The following is an 18,995-nucleotide window of genomic DNA, read 5'->3' on the forward strand; positions in this document are numbered from 1 at the left end:
ATGTTTATGGTATACAAATTTTATGTAGTGAGTAAGGTCAAGAAGAATATTAAGATGATGAAAGAAAAAAGTAGTTTAAATGGCAACTCTTGGAGCAAGGGTGACGAAGACGTAGAGAAAACAGGGAGTTTGATCTCAGTAGTTAGCCAAATTAATAATACAGAGGAGACACAGGGATGATAATTCTACCTGGGATTCTAATTTTAAGCTAAGAGAAATGGAAGGTAAGGGTACTTATGCATCATTAACCTTCAGGGAGTGCACCATTTTTATCTTCTTGTCTGAAGTTACTACTACCTAGATGTCCCGTAGGTGCACGGTGGCTGGCGTACACAAGAAGAGAAGAACAATTTGTAGGATATTGCTTTACATGTCTATCTCTTATAGACCTTCTGGTAGAATGAAGGAAGTAACACACAGGAGTCAGGCCGCCAAGACTCCAATAAATGAAGAGATATGAAAGTAATCATATTTTGTATCCTAGAAGAGGAATAAAAGGAAGAGGAATTACTTGATGGAGCTACACTTATTCAGAGAGTAAATCTGAACCTTCTTGAAAAGCAGGAGCATGGATCAGTATTGAGACAGTTGGGGTGAACCTCAGCCCCAGTCATGAGGAAGAGTAAGGGAAATGAAAGAAACTACAATGGGACATTGATTCAGCAGAGGTTTTGTTGGGTACTTTTAACATTGCATTGTATTTTTAACATCTGGAAGTGCAGAGTGTCTCTGAAAGAAACATGTTAGAGAAGCTGCTTAAACTTAGCACAACACCAGCCCTTCCCATATAATATGTATGCAAATGATATTATCAGAAGAAACCATGAATAATTAATATATCATTAAGTCCAAAACAGGAAATGTAAGAATTTAGAAATGGGTAATATTTTCATTGTGTCTTCCTACTAAATACTTCAGACATGGAAGACAGCTCATGGAAGAATCTCTGAGAAATGAATAACTAGTCGCACAGATTAATATCAACACATTAGATGTGAATTTCTGGGCCAGGGACAGTGGATCAAACATGGCACAGAAGTAAATTATGAAGTTGGGGAAGAATGTGTTCGCTCAGAGTGAAATTTTCTTTAATAGGATAATTTTAAACCAAGTATTGAAAGAGAAAAAAACAACCAGAATAAAATGTCCATAGTCCATGTAGCTCACAGAATAGGTCTTTACAGTAGGGAAAAATAAGACAACAATTATTCATGTGAAGAGTTGTTATAGGAAGTGGGGTCAGACTGAACTGAAGGGTAAGAGTAGAACCAATTATCAAAGCTGGGTAGAGTTAGATGGAAGTGAAATTCAGCTAAAATATAGAGATATTTAGAAGATGGAGTTTTTAGTCCACCGTGTCTGAGGGTAATCATACATATCCTTGATAGATCCTTACTGAGAGTGAGAGTGTTTAAGAAGTGAATGGGTTAGGGTGTTTTGAACCTAAAACACTGTTAATTCTTCCTTGATAGTAACCACAGCACAATTAGCAACACTTCCATACAACTCACCTAGCTATTTGATGACATCCTCTCTCAGTTCTCAGCTTGGACTTCACTAACTCCATTTTCTGTTGTCTAGTGATTTATCCCTCCTGTAATTTGAGCACTCTTTTCCATTTGATGTAGGAACTACATGTGAATAAATTAACTATAACTGTAGTCCTTAACACTTACACAAAAGAAATTGATAATTTTTAGAAGAATAGAAGAATTTATATCAAAGAGCAACTGACAGTAGGGAGAAATTTGGTAAGGTGTATATCTCTTACTTCCATTTGTTTCACAATAAGCATTACAGAAAAATGATCTACTAAACATTTCTAGCCCATGGCTAACCAGAAATCATTATGAAACAAAATAATATTAAAAAGTCATCTAACAAAAAAACCTAACAACCTGATTTTAAATGGGCAAAGGACTTGAATATACATTTCTCCATAGAAGATGTACCAATTGTCAATAAGCACATAACTACTCATTAGGGAAATGCAAATCAAAAACACAAAAGATGACAAATATTAATGAGGATGGAGAGAAATTAGAAACCTGTGCATTGCTACTGGGGATGTAAAATGGTGCATCTGCTGTGAAAAACAGTATGACAGCTCCTCAAAAAGTTAAACACAGAATTACCATGTGATCCATCAATTTCACTTCTAGGCATATCCTCAAGATAATTGAAAGCAGGAACTCCAACAAATATTTGTACACCATAGTTCATAGCAATATTATTCACAAAATACAAAAGGTAGAAACAACCCAAATGCCCATTGATGGATGAATGGATAGCAACATGCTGTATATCCAAACAACGAGTATTATTCAGCCTTGAGAAGGAATGAAACTCTGATGCATCCTACAATATGGATTAACCTAGAAAGAATTATGCTAAGTGAAATAAGCCACGCCAGGACAAATAAGGACAAAGAAAGCATGGTTCCAACTCACATAAGGCACATGGAATAGGCAAATTAATAGAGACAGAAAGTAAAATGAAGTTCAGGGAATGGAAGAATAGAGAATTATTCCTATTCCAATCGGAATAGTTTTATGATCTATAGAGTTTTAGTTTGGATCATAAAATAGTTCTGGAGATGGATGATGATGATGATTACACAACTTGTGAATGTGCTTAGTGCAGCTTGAATTTAAACTTAACATGAATTTAACACTTACAATGATGGAATGGTAAATGCAAGGTTTTATATATTTTACCACATTAAAAAAATTTTAAATGCAATTGGAAATAAAATTAAGTATTAAATGAGAGAAAAGTAAGTGCTCACATATTTATTTCTTAATTCCATTTAATAGAAAATAAAATAAAATGTATTTAGACTAGTGCTAGTATTTTCTTTCCTCTTCCTTCTCTCCTTCCAGGTTTGAAGCTCTGTTTAACGATCTGGAAACGAATCAAAAAGAGCTGGGCATTGCTAACTTTGGTGCTTCAATCACTACCATGGAAGAAGTCTTCCTAAAGTGAGTAATAAATAATGACCTTAAAAATAAAACTACTTGCACCCGTAAAATCTCACATCAGTTTGAGAGCAAACCCCACCCAGTTTGACCTGGAAGGAAGTATTCACAGTTATGGATTTTTTCAAGTATGTTAATATGTTATGCTAATATATTTCTGCATATTCAGCTAAGAATATGTAAAGATTTTGAGCTTGGGCCTTGCTGCGTGTTTCTTTTCATAGCAGAAGATTTAAGAGTTAGTTAAAAAAAAAAAAAGAGTATCTATCTCATTATAGGAAAAGTTTTAGTTCTAACTTGGCGTCTATACTAGAAATGACTAAATTTTTGACCTAAGCATGTTTCTGCCAGGGAGGAAGAAATTGTCTTCTACTCTTCTAAATTCTTCTGGTGTGGTTAAGAATTAAATTGATGTGAGACATATTAATTTCCACAATTTTGTGACTTTTCCAGTTTTACTTTTGTTACTGATTTCTAACTTCATCCTTTTGAGGTCAGAGAAGATAATTTGCATTATATCCATACTTTTAAATCTACTGAGACTTGATTTGTGGCCTAGCATATGGTCTATCATGAAAAATGACATATGTGCACTTTAGAAGAATGTGCATGCTATTATTGGGTAGAATATTCTGTATATATCTGTTAGCTCTCGTTTGCTGTTGAGTTGTTAACATCTTCTATTTCCTTCCTTATTTTCTGTCTGGTTGTTCTGTTCATTATTGTGAGTAGGGTATTGAAGTATCCAACTATTGTTATAGAACCATCTATTTCTCCTTTATATTCTGTTTTTGCTTTGTCTATTTTCATGGTATATAATTAGACATGTGAATGTTCATAATTGTTACATCTTCTTGCTATACTGAAACTTTTATTTATATATTATATCCTTCTTTGTCTCTTGGAACATTTTTCATTTTAAAGTCTGTTTTGCCTCATAATAGTGTAGCCGTCTCTGCTCCCTTTTGGTCATGATTTGCACAGAATATCTTTTTTCCATTCTTCCACCTTCAACCTTCTTTTGTCCTTAGATCTCTAGTGAGACTCTTGTAGACAGCATCTAGTTGGATAATGTGTTTTCACCCATTCTGCCAATCTCTGTCTTTTGATTAGAGAATTAAAACAATTTACATTTAAAGTAATTACTGATAAGGAGGTGCCTACTTGTCATTGTGCTATTTTCTATATGCACCATAGCATTTTTTGTCCCTCGCTTTCTGCATTTGTCTTCTTTTGTGTTTAATTGATTTTTTTGTAGTAAAATATTTAAGTTGCATCCTAAATTCTTTTGTGTATATTCTGTGGTGATATTCTTTGTGTTTACCATGGGGATTATACATAGCATCCTAAATTTACAACACTCCAGTTTGAATTTATACCAGTTTAACTCAAATAACATACAAAAATGGCTCCTTTATAGCTCTGGCTCACTCTTTATGTTTTTGATGTCACAAAATTCTGTCTACATGCTGTGTGCTCAAAATGGTGAACTGACAATTCTTTTAAATTAGTTAATCTCCTAAACTATGTGGTGGAAATGTAGATTGGTAAGCCACGATGGAAAACAGTATGAAGAATGATCAAAAAAACTAAAAATAGACTTACCATATGATCCAGCAATCCCACTCCTGGGCATATATCTCTAAGTCAAAACGATACATGCACCCCAGTGTTCATAGCAGCACTATTTACAATAGGCACACATGGAAACAACGTAAATGTCCATCAACAGGTGATAAAGAAGTTGCTGTATATTTATACAATTGAATACTACTCAGTCATAAAAAAAAAAGAATAAAATAATGCCATTTGCAGCAGCATGAATGGACCTAGAGATCATCATTCTAAGTGAAGTAAGCCAAGAAGAGAAAGAAAAAAACCATATGATATCACTCGTATGTGGAATCTAAAAAAAAAAAAAAAAAAAGACACTGTGAACTCATCTACAGAACAGAAACAGACTTGCAGACATAGTAAACAATTTTATGGTTACCGGAGAAAGAGGGTGAGAAGGTATAAATTTGGAAGTTTAAGATTTACAAATGTTAGCCACTATATATAAAAATAGATTTTTAAAATGTTTCTTCTGTATAGCACAGGGAACGATGTTCAATATCTTGTAATAACCTTTTATGAAAACAAATAGATGTATGTATATGCATGACTGGGACATTGTGCTGTACACAAGAAATTGACACACTGTAACTGACTATACTTCAATAAATCATCAATCAATAATAAATAAATAAATAAATAAATAAATAAATAAATAAATAAATAAATAAATAAAATTTTAAAAAGAAGACAGATCTCATGCATTTGAAAACTGCCAACACAGCAGGCAATTGTTTTGAATATCCGTGTTGAAATCCATTAATATAAATGCTTTCAGTTTTTATAGCAGAAAATACATGCACAGTGGAATTTGATTCAGCCTTAAAAAAGAAGGAAATCGTGCCATTTGTGACAACATGAATGAAACTGGAGGACATTATGCTAAGTGAAATAGGCCAGACACAAACTGGAGAATAAATATATTGTAGAGGTTCTCCCATGGTCATGAGAGTTCTGAGTCCCACATCAGGCTCCCCAGAGTAGAGGAATAATATCTCATCAGGGTTATCTCTAGGTATTAGTTTGTGGGTTGCACACCCAAGGAGTATGGGAACTGATTATATCATGAGTCCACCCCTCCTACTGGTTTTGTCATGGTTTCATCTGTAAGTTTTTAGTTACAGAAGATCCTTTCTGGTAGTTTCCAGTCTTTTTTATCACTAGCTGTTCTGCAGTGATCTTGGTGTGTCTGAGCTCCATCAGCTCCATCTGAGAGGCAGTGAGCTCCATCTGCCTCTACTCTGCCATCTTGAAAGGAAATCTCAATGATTTTATTTTAAAAGCACAATAGTCCTCCAGACTTTAGGGTCAATTTTAAAATATGTTGGAGGGGTATTTGAAAGCAGGATTTTTAATAGTATTTGATATATGGTTTTTAAAGGGTAGAGGTTATTGATCTACTTGTGAATATCATAGGTCAGAATTTATGTATTCCATAAAAATGCTAACAGGAAGGTATTAAAAAGATTTTGATAGTTCTGTGGCTTAGTAAAAAAATACACCTTTTAAATCATAAATTTTCTACCCAGTGTTTTACCCCTCTGACTGGTGTAAATTCATCTTTCCTGTCTCTTAATATACTATCATATATATTTTTCTTCTGTTATTCTCTTAGCATTTTTTTTCCTTAGATTGTAATTAGTTGTATATATCTCTTTATCCTTCTTAAGTATCCACACCAAAAGACCCAACTTCAGACACAGGCACTAATGAGAAATGTGAGGACTTAAAAATCTTACTATCCAATGTCCCTATCATTTCATAACATAAAGAACATTTAACCCCCAAAGGAAAGTTATTTCCTTTGATTAAAGGTAAGTCTTTTCATTTGAATGAGTTCAGTTTAGTGGAATATACAATATATTCTAACCGTTTTTTTCATGTTACTTCAGAATGGTAGGAACTTTGCCACAGATTGGCAGTTCCTCTGACTGGGTTATTGAGAGCCATGTTATCATGCTGCCTCCATACAATACACCTGACAATCAGTGGGAAAGATCAAAGAGCCTTCCAAATTGGGAAGCTTGTTTGACATTCCCCAAATAAAACCAATTGAGGCTACAGTCAAAATGTTTTGTGCTTTTTTTGTGTACGTGTCTGTATGTAGGGTTAATAGGCTGGCAGATTCCCAGATGAATGTTCGCCCTACCCAGTCTACTCCTCTGAAGAGCAAAAAAATAAGACAAGACATGAAGCAGAATAAGAATGTGTCCAGAAATTGCAACAGACCAGTTTTTTCCAGATTGAATGAAATTGCTAACATTAAATTTAATACTGGGGTGAGCATACTCCCTAAGAATGTAAACTCAGTATGTTTGGTTTGGGTATATAACATGTACATATTCTTAACTAACTGAATTTAAAACATGTTTGGAGTTTGGCCATAGAAGAGCCAGGCAGATATGGAACAGTCTGTAGTACAACCCCATTAATTTCCTGATGCAGGAGACATAGGTTCTAGATAAAGATCACAGCTATGCTACCCTCATCTTTGTTATTTCTCAGAATCACTTTGAAAAGTTCTCATTCATTTTTCATATATTTTCCCTTTGTTCAGTTCTAAGACAAGACCCTAGAATTATGACTTTTAGAAGATATTTGTTAATCAGATTAGGGGCATTTTCTCAATATGAACCATACATAGTATACTAAAACCTAGAAAAAGATAATAGTTATATACAAGTTTTATGGGGATATTTCCCTTGAATTGGAGAAATGGGAAGGTTATAGTTTAATATTAAATTATTAATATTAATTTAATAATTGTTTGAAATTTACTTTGTTTTTGATCAGAAATACTACAAGTATATTAATGAATAAAATTATCTCAATAAGACTTTCAGTGTAGTTAGGTAAGAAACCAGATCTTAATCTTTTCCCTTAGTATCTTACAAAATAAAAATTTTCATACCATCTTGTTTTCTTGGGTTAAATTCAAGGATATATTTATATAAGATGCATATATCTTCTATAAAAATTTGAAGAATTGGATTTCAATATGAACATCATCCTTGGATCACCAGCAATTCTAATGCTATGTTCCTTTTCTCATTTTAGTTTCTACTATACTGCCAGCAGTTTCATTCCATGTTTATGAAGAGAGCACTGTTCACTTGGCGCAATTGGAAGTTGTCATTGCTACAGATGTCAGTAATTTTGTTTGTCACTACTTACCTCTTCTCAAGTCTAAACTTAGATTCTGAGCCACCTGCCAGAGAAATGGACTTGAGTCAATATGGTCGAACAATTGTGCCTTACTCAATTTCTGGGAATTCTGATCTGGCTCTGAACATCGTAAAGAACCTTGAGATTTTTCTAAAGCTTAAAAATCAAGAACTTCGTAAAGTACAAGGTAAAATCCTTAGGGAAAAAAAGACTGCTGCTATATGAAGATCTATGTGTATCACTTGCAAAGAAGGAACTTAACTATGCTATTTAGCTACCCCTTTCTTTCTTTTCCTACTATTTGCCAGTATCTTAGGGGCAGCTATTAGAGGCCAAAAATGTACATGTCAAGACACCTGGCCACAGAAGTTAATAATTAATGGAAGCATTTTGGCTGTAGGTGTCCTTCAGCTAATTGCATCACTTTTCAGAGGACAGGTAATGAGCCAAAATACTATATTGTTGTGAAATTTAGCATAGATTTTTATTCTGACCAGAATACAAAAATGGTTTTCTAAGCTCTCACAGGGTAGAAGGTTGTTTCCAAGATCTGAAGGTTGCCCTTCAGTCTACTGCATTGGCCATTCTGAAAACAGGTGGCTGAAGACCTAATAGATTGACTCCTCACAACTACTTTTTTGAAGGTAGTATAAGTAGCTGTACTCATTTGTTCAATGTTTACTTTTGGTAAAAAACCATACTATACGCCTTCTGTCCATTATCTTCATGTGAAAAACAACCCTTTTGTGTAGCTTATTTCTAATCTTTTGCTGTGTAACAAGTTATGCCAAAAGCTAGTGGATAGAAAATTTTGAATTCTTGGTATGGTAGAATGAATCCATTCTCCCACAAAAGCAACAGAAATATTTGGAAAACAATTTTTTTTTTAAATCAACCAATTTAGAATACTAGAAATTAAGCAAAAGCACAGAACAAACTAAAAGTGTCTATTCCAAAAAACAAAATAAAACAACAACCAGGAAAAAAAAAAAAAACTACTGAACCTCTATAAAAAGTCAGTAAGGTCTATGGCATTTTGATTTAGAATTACTCCTGTCACTCACCCTCCCCTCAGTGGTATGTATCCATGAAAGCCAGGAGCCTCACAGTTGATGGAAAGAACTAATCTCTTCAGAGCTCTGTTAAAAGCTCATCCCTAGGGCACTGCCAATACTTAGACTGAAATAGCAGCTCCCTGAAAAACTCCATTCCCAGGGCATTGTTGCTATTGGATTTAAATCAGGGCTCAACTCTTTGGAAAAAGCCCTGACCCCAGGGGATTATTAAAAATAGCAGCGATCTGCTGGTAACATCTCTGCAGTTGGCTAAGGCTGTGATTTCAGTTGGGCCAAATGAGAGCTTCACCAAAAAGTCATTTTAAAGGACTACCAGGAGAGCTGGATAACCACCGTGAACTTTGAAAAGTTCTGACATTCCTACAGATCTAGAAAGTTCAAAATGGTGGTGTGCATGGCCAGAAATGACCTAGGAAAGAAGAAGGCGCCAGTCACTGACTTCTAGTTGATGTTGAGGCCCTATGCAAGCAAGATATGAAAGTTGAAGCTTACTTGTAAACTGTCTGAAATTTGAATATGTTCCCTCATGCAGGGAACCCCATGGCAAAAAGTGGAAGACTTACTGGTTCTAGATATTTAAATGAGTCTTTTAGCTGAGTACTAAATTATACTGATTCAGGACAGACCACCTAGGAGCCAGGCTTAAAAATAAAAGCCAGAATTTTTTAAGTCCATCAGAGAAATAAGTGGCTGCACACTGTAGAAAATACAGAATCTACAGAATTAGTCCACTTAAGTCATTAACCAAATAAGCACCAACAATTAAAAAAAAAAACAGTAACAACAAAGGGTAGAGAGGGGAGTTCAAGATACCAGAGTTGTTACACTATCTTTTATGTCCATTTTTCATCAACAACAGAAAGAGAAGAGAAAGAGGTCTGAACTGTGTACCTCCAAAATTAATATGCTGAAGTACGAGGCCACAGTTTCTTGGAATGTGAGTGTATTTGGATATTAGATCTTTAAAGAAGTAGTTAATTTAAAATGAGATCATTAGAGTGGAACTTCATCCAATATGGTTGGTGTCCTCATAAGAAGATGAAATTAGGACACATATGCATACACATAGGAAAAACCATGTGCAGACATAGAGGGCAAGAAAGTCATTTATCAGCCTAGGAGAGAGGCCTATGAAGAAACCAACCCTGCCAAAACCTTGATCTTGGACTTCTAGTCTCTAGAATTGTGAGAAAATTAATTTCTGGTGTTCAAGTAACCCAGCCTGTGGTGCTTTGTTTTGAAAGTCCTAGAAAACTAAAACAGAAAAAAAAAATGGAAGAGTATGACCCATAAACAGGGGTAAGGAAAGCCAGTAAAAACTGTACTTGAGGGAGGCCAGATGTTAAATGTAGTAGACAAAGACTATAAAACAGCTAATGCAAATATTTTCAAAGTACTAAAGGAAATACATTTAAAGAATAAAGGAAAGTATGATAACTTTGTCTCTCCAAGAAGACTGTATTAATAAAGAAATATAAATAAAAATTTTAATGGAAATTCAGTAGTTGAAAGGTATAACTGAAATGAAAATTTACCAGACAGGCTCAGTGATGGATTTGAATTGGCAGAATAATGGATTAGCTAAATCGAGGGTTGCTAGAGATTATTTAGTTTGTGGAACAGAAAAAAAGAAAAGTGGGGGAAAAACAATTTCTGAGATATTTGGGACAACATCAGGCAGACCAATATATGCATAATGGAGGTAACAGAAAGCATAGTATAGAACATGATCAAGCAGCAGAAAAATATTTGAAGAAATAATGCCAGAAGATTTCCAAAATTTGATGGGAAACATTAATATTCACCTCCAAGAAGCTCAATGAATTCTAAGTATGGTAAACTCAAAAATATTTATATTTATTTTGCATGGCAAAGGAAACCATAAGCAAAACAAAAAGACAACCTATGGAATGGGAGAAGGTATTTGCAAAAGATGAAACTGACAAGGGATTAATTTCCAGAATATATAAACAGCTCATACAACTTAATAAGAAAAAAACAAACAACCCAATCCAAAAATGGTCAGAAAACCAAAACAAGCAATCCTCCAATGAAGACATACAAATGGCCAATAGGCACGTGAAAAAATGCTCATATTGCTAATTATCAGAGAAATGAAAATCAAAACCACAATGAGGTATGGCCATCACTAAAAAGTTCACAAACAATAAATGTTGGAGAGGGTGTGGAGAAAAGGGAACCCTCCTACACTTTTGGTGGGAATGTAGTTTAGTGAAGCCATTATGGAAAACAGTATGGAAGTTGATTAAAAACTTAAAAATAGACTTTCCTTATGATCCAGCAGTCCCACTCCTGGGCATATATCCAGAAGGAACTTTCATTCAAAAAGATACATGCACCCCAAATGTTCATAGCAGCATTATTTACAATAGCCAAGACATGGAAACAACCTTAATGTCCATCCACAGATGAATGGCTAAAGAAGTTTTGGTATATTTATACAATGGAATACTACTCAGCCATAAAAAAGAATAAAATAATGCCATTTGCAGCAACATGGATGGACCTGGAGATTGTCATTCTAAGTGAAGTAAGCCAGAAAGAGAAACAAAAGTACCATATGATATGACTCATATGTGAAATCTTAAAAAAAAAAAAAGCAAACTTATTTACAAAACAGCTACAACAAAGGAACTTAATTGGTCCACTATAAAATATATATATATATTTAATACAAAAAAAGCAGTTCAGGGAAACAGTGGAACAAAAAGGAGATAAGACATTTAGAAAACAAAAAGCAAAATGTCAGGTATAAATCCTAGCATATCAGTAATTACTTTAAGTATTAATGAAGAAAACAATGAAATCAAAAGGCAAAGGTTTTTCAGCCTAGAATATTTAAAATCTAACTCCCATGAAATGGTTCCTGGGTGGGGAGTAGGGGTGGCTGGGGAGGAGGGGAGGGAGAGGATGCAGATTACCAAAACTCACAACAGCATCAAAAAGAATAAAATACTTAGGAGTAAATTTAAGAAAAGAAGCACAAGACTTGTTCACTTAAAATATAAAATATTACTCAGGAAAATTAAAGTTCTAGATGCATAAAGAGATACTCTGTCACAGATTGGAATATTAATACTGTTAGGGTAGCAAATCTCCCCAAACTGATCTATAGATTCAATGCAATCTCTATCAAAATTCCAGCAGACTTTTACAAAAATGGACAAGCCAGTCCTACAATGTTCATGGAAATCCAAATGACCTAGAAGAACCAAAACAATTTTGAAAAAAATTATGTTTGTTTTAGACAAGAATAAAGTAAGAAATGCATAGTAATTTACTATTTTTTCAAGTTGTAGACTATGTGATGAGAGTATTGTAGACATTATTGATGGGGTAGAGTTTTTGAGGAGACAGGTTAACACTTGAAGTACCCATTGTGGGACCTGGAAAGGGAAGAGATTAACGGGAAAATGATTTTTGGTCTTTCCTCTCCATTATAAGTAGTAGGTGATTTATTATACGTTAATTCATTGACCAATCTCTTTATTCTAGGTAATGTAAAGAATTACATATTGGAAAATAAAGAGTGTCATGACTTCTCCATTATTGCATTTTCCATTGAGGTTGTGAAAAACAAAACAGTATTTACTCTTTTGTTCAATAATGAGGCATACCATTCAGCTGCAACATCCCTGGCGGTGTTAGACAACAGTCTTTTTACGTCACTTTCTGGCCCCAATGCTTCCATTAAAGCCTCCAACAAGCCTCAACCTCTCTCGCTTTATGGTACTAACGAACTGTACGTATGATTTATCTTTTACTGGAATTGAGCCTTAATATACACCCTTACTATCTGGCCATATACTTTTGAAAATACCTATTGAAATCAACTGAATTCTACATTTATTTCATATTTTATTTTATCTTTTATTTCTTCTTCTTTAGGCCTACAAGTGGATTAGAAATTGTATTATGTTTGGCTTTTGGCATGGCTCTTGTGGCCGGTAGCTTTTGCCTTCAGACAGTGACTGAGAGAACTAACAAGGCAAAGCACATCCAGTTTGTGAGTGGAGTCTATTTACTTACTTACTGGCTCTCTGCATTGCTGTGGGATCTCATCTACTTCTTTGTTACCTGCTGCTTACTACTGGTGAGTGTTAGCTGAAACTGCATGAAGGCTTATTCTCCTGTGTCACCCACAGGAAATTCCTATTCAACTAACTGTATCCTAAAGTAAAGCTTGTAAAGAAATTTGAAACTACTCTGGCTTATTATGCCAGAGAATATATTGTGAAAACCTCATTATGGAAATGTATTCCTTCATGTTCTTTCTTTTGGAGAAAATATTCTACTTTGAAAAGTCTCTCTTGAATTGGTTCCCCGTGTAATTGCTCAGCATTATGCCCAGGCCCAAAACCTCCTCTAAAGGAATAAGGGCCATTACTTGTTACTGCGCCCTCACTAACCATATAGATAAGCCAGTGCCACTAATTCCCAATGCTGAGCTCTCCGGTAAAACTGGACTGTAGCACGCAATTTAGGATCAAGACTTAAGCGATGCTTCCTGTTACTATTCTCTGCCCCGAATTCACAGCCCAAATCCAAGATGGCTAGGTCTGCAAAGCAGAACTAACCTGGACTCAGACACCCAATTTCGGATAAAGAGGAAATGGAATAAAGAGCAAGCATGTAAGGGTGGTATAGCGTCTTTTAATGTAATGATCTGGCCCTTAGTGAACTTGGCAGCTTCTTTTATTTTGTGTGCATGCTGCAGAGTTAGGCAGGTGTGAAACTGTATAGTTACTAAAGGGGGAAACACATGAGCAAAGGAGGTAAGGTTTCTTTGTGTACAGGAGGTACCGGGGGCTTACATATGAATAGGACAATGTCTCAGGCCTCACATAGTTCACTGTTTAGCAATGGACACAGAAATGAAAATAGATCCTTATAAAATAGGTGCTAATTTCTACTATAAAGAATGAACTACCAGTTCCCAATTCAAACCATACCATGGAATGGTAAAATGGTTGTTAAAGGAAAAAGGAGAAACTTTTGGCAGTTTGGCTTCTACAGCCATAGGAAAACTGGTGATTATTGTACAGGAGCCTAGGACTGGTTCTGAAGGAAAGGCTGGATCCCACCAGCTACAAGAACTGCTCAGCAGGGACCAGAGGCTGGATCAGTTGGGGCAGGCATGGTGGTGGTGGGCATACTCGTTGTATACAGACGCCCCAACGTCAAGAGAACAGAGCAGCTCTTCCTTCACCTTGCCACAGTGCATGACTCTGGCTGGTGTTCTCAGTACCCGTCCCTTCTGCTCCCAGCTCACCAACCAACCAGCATAACAAGGGAAGAACTCCATCCTTTGTGAGGGCCACAGTTCTCATCTTTTGCCACAGAAACTGGAAAATGCTTTTCTTAGTTCTAGAGGTTATCTTCTTCCTCATCCAGCCCATTCTAAATTTATGCTTCCCTGTCTGATTCTCAAATGGAATAATAAATAATAAGGAGGCCCCTGAGTTGCTGAGATAGATATAAAGGGAGTGGGGGTAGAGAGCAGACCAGGCTGCAGTCTAGACGTGAGCAGTGATGCAGGGGAGCTTACGTAACACTACAGCAGCCACAGAGAAAATCTTTAGAGAAATAGTCTACTTCCTAGGTCATTTTTTTCTGGAAAAATTCAGAGTGGGGCTTAATGCAGACGTAATTGCTTTGATTTTAATCGTTGCAGGGTGGAGGGAGTAAAATAAAAAGCAATGCTGTTCTAAACAGATTTAAAAAAAAAAAAAGGGAAGTATAGTCATTCTGTTCACGAAAAGTCCTGTATTGAGGAAGACGTAGCTGACTTCAGGCTCATTTGTAATGGGCAAAATGATTTAAGTAATGAAGAGCACTGTGCTCCAGGGAAGGCAGTGCTCGCTGTTCTCTGAGTGTTCTGGCTTGACTTCTTGTTACTCCGTGTCCTTCATCTCGCTCCTCTGCACTCTGTGTCCCAGGGAGTGTTCGTGTACTGCGGAGTGGATGCTCTTGTTGCAGATTACCACTTTCTGGACACCATGATGATCTTCATGCTGTACGGCTGGTCTGTCGTTCCTCTCATGTATCTCGGAAGCCTCCTGTTTTCTAGCAGTGCTGCAGCCTACATCAAGCTCACCCTCTTTAACTACTTTTCAGCTGTTTTCAGTATCATCATTCACGCCATAATTCAATACTATAGTAAGAACTTCACACAGTTTTCCCTTTTTCCATGAAATACGTTACATAAATGGGGATGAAAGACCTTGAGGATAAAAATGTTAATTGCAAAGCACCTTCTTTCTGGGAACCTGAAAACCTGTGATTTTTGAAAGCCAGCAAACATTTATTGAGTGTATATGTGAGTCAGAGAGGTTGAGGGAGAGAGGGAAGGAAAGAGGAAATGGGGAAAAGAAAGTGAGAAGGAAGCTAAACCCTCTGAAGGAGCTGGACTCAGTATCATTCTAGCCTCATGAAAGAAAAAGTTAGATCTCATGTGTATTTCCTTTCTAACTTTCTCTCTGCTGCTAACTTTTGGACTCTTGCGCCAACATCCACTTATTTCCCCTGACTCCAGGTAGAACTGAGGGTCATTTGTCATAGCAGGTTTTCTATCATCCCTCCCTCACTGAATCCTCTTCCTTATAGGCAGACAGTCTGTAAGACCTCAGATTCTCCTAACAGAAGGTAAGGGTGGACTAGTAATTTTAATCTTCCGTATTGTATTCATTTCTGAGACATTATTGTCTGGCCTTTGTGCATTGTCTCAGTCTACAGCAAAGAGCTCTGGGGCACTTTAAGTTAGCAACCTTCATTTTGCATTATCTAAAACTCAGAGAACATGGGTTTTCTGAATTCCAGTTTCTAATAATGAAGACTCTTCTGCTAGAGTGTAGTTTCGGGGACTTTTAAGCCTGTTAATTTTCTTTGTGGATTGTAATATAATTTGTCTGCAAGAGACAGAAAGTTTAGAAAGTCAATTCCATTTCAGCGGTTGAAACAAAAAATCTGATTACCATTCTGTCCCTTTTACTTATTGTGATAATGGTTCCTACCTTGTTTTTAATAGTTAAATTGTGCCACCTGGTGTCCACATTCTAGGATCCTGTTATTCCCATAGGTGTCAGGGAACCGAATTCCATTGCAACATACTCTACCATCATCTTCACCCTACAGAAGACAGTGAACACAGAGCTCTTCAAGAATGCATTTCTTATTTTTACTATTTATTAAAGTATAACTTGCATTAAGAAAAGTGCAGAAACCATAAGTGTACATCTTAATAAATTTTCATGAAGTGAACATGCTAGTGAAACCTTCCTTTCTCCAGCCAGAGCTTCCTATAAGCCTACAACGAAGAGCCAGAGAGCAAAGAAGTACATTCATTTAGTCTATACAGATAATCCTCCCAGGGCAGAAAGTATAATGGAGAAGGGTAGAGTACTGATTCAAAGGGGCAAATAAAAGAAATATGACAAGGAGGCTGCTGGATTTGGCACTGAGAAATTCAGTGGGAGACTTGGACGTCCAGAGGGATGAAGGACTGAATATGGTGAATTGCCCTCCCACTTAAAACAATATATGTTGAATAAAAAACTATTTAAACTTTTTAAATGCATCATTGATCCCACAAGAAATTTCAGAATGCAGAGGCCAACAACAAAGTGAAATTCAGCATCATGATTTTCCATTTTGGGGGACAGAGGAGAGTAGAAAAACCAAAGACCAAGCCAAGGTAGGGATCTTAATAGCAGACCCACCCATAAAGAGGGAGAAGACAGATCCTAGGGAAATACTGTTAGCAAAAGTCCTCTCTTAAAATCTGTAATTGACACACCCACGCTACAAGCTATCAAGGTGAGCAAGCTTAGTGAATTAATAAGTAGTGTTTTCTCAAAGATGATCAGCATGCTAGATTGAGAGTGGTTTGATCATCTTAGGGAAGTCTCTTTTTAAGGGAGTTTCATTACTTTCTTAATTGAAGCTAATCTATCCTCTTTTTAATTGTAGGAAAGGACATTCCTCAATCCACAAGAACTTCCATAGGTAATGCATTAATGATGCTTCCTGGTAACAACTTTGTAGTGAGTATCAGCAGATTCTTTGATGACTATCAGGTGAAAAAACTATGTGCCAAGCAATTGAAAAATATCTATTTGGACTGTGGAAAAAAATGTGAGTATCTGGGGTTCCCCAGGTCCTTAAAAACAACCTATTCCTTTCTAGACTTACACATTTAAACTTAGATTGTAGACTATAAGAGAAACCTGTCATTCCTTCAGTGGAGACAGTCACACTTGCTGTTTTTGAGTACTTTTCTGTACCAAAGTTACTTTCACAGACTAGGAAATAAAATGAAGCCTCAAAATAAAATCCAAGATAAATTTATGAAGACACCACCAGATTTAGAATGAGTTACTACTAGTTATTCACCTTCAATGCGAAAGTAGCTTCCCATACATTACCTTGAATCTTCACAGCACCCTGTAAGTTAGCTACTATTATCCCAATTTGTAAATGAGGAAACAATGCTTTCTTAAGCTGTAGATTAGTAAGTTCCCTGGGTCACTAAGTTTTCAGTATCACACTTCAAAGAAGGTAAAAGAAAAGTAAAAAATAAAAGAAAGGCGAATTCACAGCCCAGATCAAAATCAGGGGAAATAAAGCATTCTATTACATTTTTCATATTTTAGGCTGATTTTCATACTTCTGTGTTTATGGGTACACAGTGTATAAAGATGTAATTTGCGAAAATAATAAAGAGGGAGTTATGAAGATGTATAGGAGCAGGGATTTTGTATGCTATTGAAGATAAATTGATGTAAATTAAAACTAATTTCTTTTAAATTAAAAATGTCAGGTTTAATCCCCATGCTAACCATTAACAAATACGTATATATATGTAGAGTACTAAAATAAGAAATTGATTTCTTTCTCAATTCTATATACGTAGGCTTGAGAAATATATATCTATTATATATATATATATATATATATATATATATATATATACATATATATATTTATATATAGCTGAATCACTATGCTGTATACCAGAAACTAACACAACATTATAAACTGACTTTATATTTAAATTTTAAAAAATAAAAAGGAGCATGCATGGAAGTACTAGAAAAAAATAATATATATATATATTTGAGAAAGGAATCAAAACAGTACACATAAAAAAATCTGTTAACACAGAAGAAGGCATTAATTGAGGAACTGAGGAACAAAAAAAAAAAGACAATACAGGTAGAAAACAAATGGCAACATTGGCAGAAGTAAGAAGTATGTCCTTTCTTATTGGTAAACACTTTACATTGTAAATATATTAAACTCTCAAAAAGCTGAGATTGGCAGAATTTTTTTTATTGAAGTATAGTTGATTTACAATGTTGTGTTAGTTCCAGGTGTACAGCAAAGTGATTCAGATAGATAGATATAGATATAAAACAGAATCAGAATTTATTTTTTAAAGTGATCCAACTACATGATACCTTCAAGAGACTCACCTTAGATCCAAAGACACAAATAAAATGGAAGAAAAAAATGAAAAAAGACAGTCCATACAAATAGCAACCAAAAGACATCTGAGTTGGCTATACTAATGTGAAAAAATAGACTTTGGGGAAAAAATTATTACCAGAAGCAAAGGACTTTACATATCAATAAAGAAGTTACTCTAATAAGATATGTAAACTATAAGCCTATATGAACCTAACAAAGTACCAGAATCTATGAAGCCAAAATAGAATTGAAGGGACAAATAGTTCTACAACTATTATTAATATATAAAACAACTAGACAGAAGACCAATAATGAAACAGAGGATATACTAACACTCTAAACCGACTGGTCTAACAGATATATACAGAACACTTCACCCAAAACAACAAAATATACATTCTTCACAAGTTCACATGGAATGTTCACTAGGGCAGACCTTTAAGACATAGAACATGTCTCAATAAATTTTACAATACTGAATTAATGCAAAGTATCTTCTCCAAAAGCAATAGCATGAAACTAGAAATTAAGAATGAAGGAAAATCAGAAAATTTGCAAATATGTGGAAATAAAATAATACATTCTTGGACAACAAGGTTTTGTTTTTTTGTTCAACGAGTTTACCAATACCTTCCATGAGAAAAGAAGATTTTATCTCATCAACAAGTGATGC

At 35.3% G+C, this 18,995-nt stretch overlaps 1 protein-coding gene across 1 annotated transcript in view; it reads left to right on the forward strand.

The window, feature by feature from the left end:
• Positions 1-18,995, forward strand: part of LOC105091158 (phospholipid-transporting ATPase ABCA3) — a 104,728-nt gene that overhangs the window by 59,550 nt on the left and 26,183 nt on the right. The window contains exons 16-22 of the mRNA XM_064478509.1: positions 2,883-2,981; positions 6,700-6,871; positions 7,650-7,944; positions 12,350-12,596; positions 12,743-12,947; positions 14,794-15,013; positions 16,823-16,987. Of these exons, the coding sequence (XP_064334579.1) occupies positions 2,883-2,981; positions 6,700-6,871; positions 7,650-7,944; positions 12,350-12,596; positions 12,743-12,947; positions 14,794-15,013; positions 16,823-16,987 (1,403 nt within the window). The remainder of the gene's footprint in view (positions 1-2,882; positions 2,982-6,699; positions 6,872-7,649; positions 7,945-12,349; positions 12,597-12,742; positions 12,948-14,793; positions 15,014-16,822; positions 16,988-18,995) is intronic.

The sequence above is a fragment of the Camelus dromedarius genome, chromosome 24, assembly GCF_036321535.1.
Source record: "Camelus dromedarius isolate mCamDro1 chromosome 24, mCamDro1.pat, whole genome shotgun sequence".
In the NCBI taxonomy this organism is placed as follows: Eukaryota; Metazoa; Chordata; class Mammalia; order Artiodactyla; family Camelidae; genus Camelus; species Camelus dromedarius.